General features: G+C 48.4%; 1 protein-coding gene across 1 annotated transcript in view; it reads left to right on the top strand.

Annotated features, from left to right (window-relative positions):
* The first annotated feature begins 4,267 nt into the window (after positions 1-4,267).
* Positions 4,268-6,307, top strand: part of LOC112845972 (uncharacterized) — a 54,782-nt gene continuing 52,742 nt past the window's right edge. Inside the window, 3 exon segments of the mRNA XM_025905133.1 lie at positions 4,268-4,513; positions 4,943-5,142; positions 5,181-6,307. Of these exon segments, the coding sequence (XP_025760918.1) occupies positions 4,268-4,513; positions 4,943-5,142; positions 5,181-6,307 (1,573 nt within the window).

The following is a 6,307-nucleotide window of genomic DNA, read 5'->3' as shown; positions in this document are numbered from 1 at the left end:
ATGATTCTTTATTCAATGCATATGTTTACAAAATTGAATATTTTATTTTCTTGAGACACATTTTTAGGTAAAAAAAAACTTGCTGAACATCACAACACAATACAATGAGTCTTGGGACCCACTGTCTGTTTTCTTTTTTGCTGCCTGCTTCTAAAAGATTTGCATTCTGCGGGATCCCAGTCCCAATGCAGGGCTCTAGTTAGAAGCTCCATCCTTACTGTTGCTCACATTTTGGACTCTCACATTCATACATTCAGCTCACAGATGTCAAGCACACACTTTGTCTAATAAACTTATATCTTTCATTCTTTATACAGATTGGGTTACTGTGGTTTGTCAGAGATCAGCTGTGAATATGTGGCAGCAGCGCTGAAGTCCAACCCCTCCCATCTGAGAGAGCTGGACCTGAGTGAGAACAACACCCTGAAGGATTCAGGAGTGAAGCATCTGTGTGGTTTTCTGGAGAGTCCAGGATGTGGACTTGAAACTCTGAGGTCAGTCACCATGTTTTAGTTGTGCTGAGATGAATATGATGTGAAAGTTGTGCTGACACTAAACTGCAGACATCAGGCTGATATTATACTGATCCACACTGAGGATCTTCATGGTAAAGTCTGTTTTCTTCTTCCCTGGTTTAGTCCATTGACTGTAGCAGAACAAGATTGACATTTAAACAGTGATACTCAACCTTTGGCCCGCTATCCACACACAGCCCTCCACGCGGTGCCGACCTTTCCTAATTCAGACAGATTGCGTGTTTGTGTCTCCTTTGTTCTCGAGCTCTGTAGCATTAGCGTGCTGTTAACAGTGAACTACAACCTCTAATGCCTGTGAGGTGGATAACTGTTGACATATATAAAAATATGCTTTCAGTTGTAACAAGGACATATTTATTTAGTATTGTCTACACACATCCAGAAAATGGCTGAACACTTTTGTGTCTTTTTATTCAAAAGATCCAAAGAATTCTGAATGCATTTCTGTGATTTATGCTGCTCAAACAAAGCTGGTTGAAACCTTGTTTTTTGCACTTTGGGACCAGAAGAGAAAACTAAAACTCTGTGTAGAGGGTTCAATGGAAGCAGCCAAGCGCTGTAAGTGTCTGCTGTACAGGGATGCTGGTTCAGCTGTGGCTCAGCACAGTTTCACAGTGTGACTCAATAAAAGCAGCATGAAATAAAAATATGATGCTTTCATCAGTGTGGAAATAAGAAAGTTTCTGTAACGTGACAGAGCTCTTTCACTCTCAGATTTACAGTTTCAGCTTCAAACTTCAGGTTTTTACCAACATGTTTTTAACACAGGCCACATTCCAACTTAATTGAGCAGATATCTTGTATATGAGCACATTTTCTAGAATCAGTCTGTGACAGGAGAGTGACAGAACTGACAACATCTTAACGCTTTCAAACTGTTTATTCCGGTTGTCATTCACACACTGGCTGCAGCTTTCCAGCTCATAGCCACACACTCCAACAACAGCAACGACATGACCCAGTTCAACCTTTTATGCCGGTGAGGCCAGCTGTGTGTCCAGCGGTTGAGAGGAGCTAGACCAGAGGCCGCCTATGCCTGGCAAGCAGCGGGGGAGCAGTCGTGGCGGTGGGCTGAGGTTCCAACACGGGTCGGCAGGGGCTGCGTGCAGTTGTTCAGCAGCCCTCCTCCAGGGAGTAGGAACGAGTGCAGGCAGGCACCTCCGGGCAACAGCCGCTGCCACCCTGGGGGCCAGCAAGAGGTTTAAAATCTGGTTCTTGTCATTTTTTTACTGAATAGAGAGAACACGACTCAGTTAATCAAAATATTTATAATTTTTATTTGATCATCTTCCGGGAGAGAGAGACCCACACAACCCAAAGCCAGTTGCAAAATCTCTCTCCTTAGAAGCCAAAAATGTGTCCCATATAGGTGTTATTTTGGTCCTTTACACGTCACACATAGTTTCGATAAAAACAACTCATTCTGTGTTACTAGTTCCGTTTTTTTCTGTCTGGTTTCCTGTATTTTATTTATATGCCTCTGCAGCTCTGCATTAAACTTCCTGTTTTTCAGTCTGGCTGAGCACTTGGTTTATGAGTCAAGACTGGCCTTGCTTTACAGGCCTTTATTATTAAAATACATAACTGCTTATTTTAGTAGAAGAAATCAACCATTTTCAATCTGAGCATCTTCCCTTCTTTCACAAAAGCATGTGTTTTATTCAGGCTGCTGTCCCACAGTTTCCCCTTGAGTGTGGTATTCAGCTTCTGATGAACACAGGAATTTTATATTCTAAACAGAATTCAGTTTATTTTAATCCATTAAGCTTAAACATGAAAACAATTATTTATGCCTAGGTTTTACGGTAGCTAAGTTATCAAACACACAAAAAGTCATACCCTGATCATGCAATCCATTCTTTCAAATTAAACCTAAAATTCCCCCTTTTGACACATCTTCATGTGTCACACAGAATGAAAATGCTTCACCACATCTAGGAAATTAAAAGAAAAAGGTTAGTCGTATTAATTCTCAGAAAGCCTCAGCAATTCTCCTCTCGAGTATATTTGCTCCGGGCCTGCAAACCTGTGTTAAAAATGAAAAAGTTTAATATAAATGTTAAATCTGTTGAACTCCTGGCTCCACCTAGAGCCTGCATCCCCAGAACTACCTAGAAACAAAACCTGTATGTCAGGATGAACTTCACATTTGAAACTCAGTTTTCCCCACTGTCCTTCCCTGACTGATCACAACATGGGAATTTATGTCTTTATTCAGACATTTTTAATACTTTACTATTTTAAAGGGAAAAAACCTGGGTCCCTTGGACCAGTGTTTGTTATTCCATAACTGTATTTTAATGTGTTATTGTATGTCATTCCCCTATGTAAATCATAAATATTGTTTTTTTTCTGACTATTTTCATTAATAAAATTTAATTGACTTCTACAGTGGCCTGCAATCGTTAATGGTAACTTGAGTCATATCAAAATTTCCTCCCCTTTAGCATTTGGCAATTTCCCAACAATATAAGATGATACCGTAATCGAAACGCAGCGAATAAAAAATAATTTTCTTAAAGCAAACATCAACAACCCAAAATTAGCAGCCGAAGGGTTAAGTCTCCAGCTCCACACTCTCATGTGAACCTACAGTCTCCCCCTCTCTCATGTGCTCCTGCTCCTGCCAAAAGCAAAACAAGGCAAAGCAAAGCATCCACCCTTTTCTTACCGACCTTGTAAATTGTTTGTCAACATTTACTCATCCTAACGTTGGTCCAGTTTTTGTCTCAGTGTCAAGTCAGTCAACACTTTAGTCCACATCGTCAGTCCACTCACAGTTCAGTCACACATTCACTCACACGCATTCACACCAGGTATTGCTGATAGTTGAGTCTCCCACGCAGATGATCAGATTCTCCACCCTCAGCAATATGAGCTCATTCATTTGTTTTTTCTTTTGTTTTTTAGAAAAAAGAGTTCTTTATGATCTTGGACTGGATTGACTCGGTGGAATCCTTTTAGACAGGGACTCACACTGTGATCGGGTCCCTATAGGTAGCTTTCTCCTCAGCCCATTGTAATCTGGAAAAGCTCACCTTATCTTTGCTCTAAGGAAATGTTTTACAGCACTGTTTAGTCAATCTTTCAGGCCTGCTTAGAACAAAAATGAGAAAAAGAGAGCTGATTATTAGCTCATCAAAGCACAAAACATCATCACCATAAGGGTGACACCTGACAGTTTTCTCTAAGTGCACTGTTACAAAAATAATGGGCCCAGTTCTGGAATGTCCATGTATAGAAAAACTCCCTCTGTTCATCTTCCCCACATCACATTTTAGTGGTTGCCCTCAGGTGCTCCAGTGTCCTGAAAATCTGAGGTCAACTGACATAGTTTCACCTGCTAGATACAAAGAAAATCTTGTTAAAAGCCGCACAGTTCGCACAACACTAATATTGCCCATTAAGGACTTTCTAAACACTTTATGACAATGTATTGTAGCGGGCCGGGGCTGTTCGGGGATTTGTTATGGACATTTATGTTTGTTATTACGGTTATGTTTATGTTGTTGCTATGGTTACTGGTGACGCTCCCTCTCCGACGGTGTGTTTCCGGGTGAGGAGCGCCTTTTTTTTGTGTTGTTGTTGTTGCCGCGCGGAGCAGAGGGCTCGCGCCAGTGTTGCTCCCCAAGAGCTAAATAAACGGGTGCTCCCGAAGAAACCTCCGTCTCCTCCGTTTCCTGAGCTCGCCACATTGGTGTCAGAAGTGGGATTAGCTCACCCTCGCCGGAATGGAGAGAGACATTCGGAGGCTAGAGCAAGCTATCGAGGAGAACATTGCTCGCCTGGGAAGCTGGCGATTGAGGAGAGAGGAAGCTAGCGGCCATGTAAGTCCCCCGACGGGTCCCAACGGCGCGAGTGCACCGCGACGGCGGCCCGCCGCGACCGATGCTAGGGCAATGCTTGATGGGCTGCCTCCGTCGGCCGACACACCGGGCCCCCGACAGCGAGCAGTGACGCCTGCAACGCCAGCTAAGGTACCGAAATATAACGGGCTAACCCCGCTAGAGCCCTACCTCTCACAAGTACGGCTAGCCGCGAGACATAATGGCTGGAGTGACGGCGAGGCTGCTACACACTTAGCGCTAGCATTGGAAGGAGATGCATTGCAGGTACTCCTTGACCTAGCCGCGTCAGAACAGCATGAGCTCCAGACCCTCACCATAGCACTCGAGAGGCGATTTGGGCAGCGGCACTCCACTGATCAGAGCAGGGAGCAGCTGACCAACCAGAGCCGTAGGCCGGGGGAGAGCCTGGGCACCTTTGCAGCGGATGTGTTGCTGTATGCTCGTCGTGGCTACCCAGAGTTCCCCGCGGCAGCCCTTGAGGAGCTTAGCCTGCATGCTTTCCTGCGTGGACTTTTTCCAGAGCGACTGCGCCAACACGTCCGCCTGGCCATGCCTCAGACTCTCAGTGAGGCGCTCCTTCAGGCTGAAAGGGCCGAGCTGGTGCTCACCCCGCCACCTAACCAGCAGGTGCACTCCCCAAACTACCCTCAAATCAGAGCCGCAGACTGCGACGGGGAGGGGGCGGTCGCGGAGATATGCCAGCTGCAGCCCTCGGTGCCTCGGAGGCGTCGTCGTCGTCCCACCGACCGCTGTTACCGGTGCGATGAGCCTGGCCACGTGGCGCGTGACTGCCCAGCACCTGCCCCGACGGCCAGAACCACAAAGCCGCAGGGAAACTGGGTGGGAGCGGTGTAGTGAGGGGACCACCGCCCCAGTTTCCTGCCCCCCTCCAAGGACGATGCACGGTGGTGGGCCGGGTTGGACACCTCAAGGGACTCTACCTGAGCTGCTGCGTTGAGGCCCAGCCATGCCGGGCCCTGGTGGACACGGGGTCTACCATCTCCCTGATACGACCTGGCGTGCTTCCTGGAACGTCCGGGTCGTTGGTCGAGGGTTGGTCGCCCACCGACACCCAGCTGATGACAGTGACGGGGGAGAGAGCTGATATGCGGGGGAAGAAACCGTTGCAGATCCAAGTGGAGGATCTGGAGCTGATTCACGACTTCTGGCTTGCTGACATTCAAGACCAGTGCATCATCGGCCTGGATCTGCTGACCCGCTGGGGGGCCTGCGTCGACACTGCAAAGCGGGCTATCACTCTTGGCACAGAGACTCTTGCCCTCCAGTGCGGTCAAAAGCAGGGGGCGGAGGGAACCCGAGCCAGACGAGACAGGCGTCGGGCGGCTGCCGCTCAGCAGATTTCGGGTGCCGGTGGCTCTGGGTCATCTCTACGCACCTCAGCCCCGGTCTCTCAACCCGATAAATCTCCCTCGACCGAGACAACCGAGGCTGTTGGTGACCTGTGGCAGCGCAGCAGCGTAGGTCTCAACGTTGACCAGCGCCAGCGGTTGAGGTGCCTTCTGGACGAGAATGTGGACATCTTTGCCGCCAGTGACAAAGACTGCAGGCAGACGGGGCTGGTCCAGCACACCATCGACACCGGCTCTGCTCAACCCATCCATCTGCGCCCACACCGGCCGCCCCTCTCCAAACGGCAGGTGGCAGAGGAAAAGATCCGTGAGATGGCTGCGGCTGGGGTGATCGAGCCGTCCAACAGCCCATGGGCGGCACCCGTGGTCCTGGTGGGGAAGAAGGACGGCAGCCCGAGGTTCTGCGTGGATTTTCGCCGTCTCAATGCAGTCACCAAGAAGGACTCGTACCCGCTTCCACGGATCGACGAGGCCCTGGATTACGTTACCGGCTCCAGCTGGTTCAGCTCCCTTGACCTACGCAGCGGCTACTGGCAGGTGGAGCTAGCCCCGA

This window comes from Oreochromis niloticus, unplaced genomic scaffold, assembly GCF_001858045.2.
Source record: "Oreochromis niloticus isolate F11D_XX unplaced genomic scaffold, O_niloticus_UMD_NMBU tig00008834_pilon, whole genome shotgun sequence".
Lineage (NCBI taxonomy): Eukaryota > Metazoa > Chordata > Actinopteri > Cichliformes > Cichlidae > Oreochromis > Oreochromis niloticus.
Note: the sequence above shows the minus strand (reverse complement) of the source record. Positions and strands in the feature narration are given on the sequence as shown.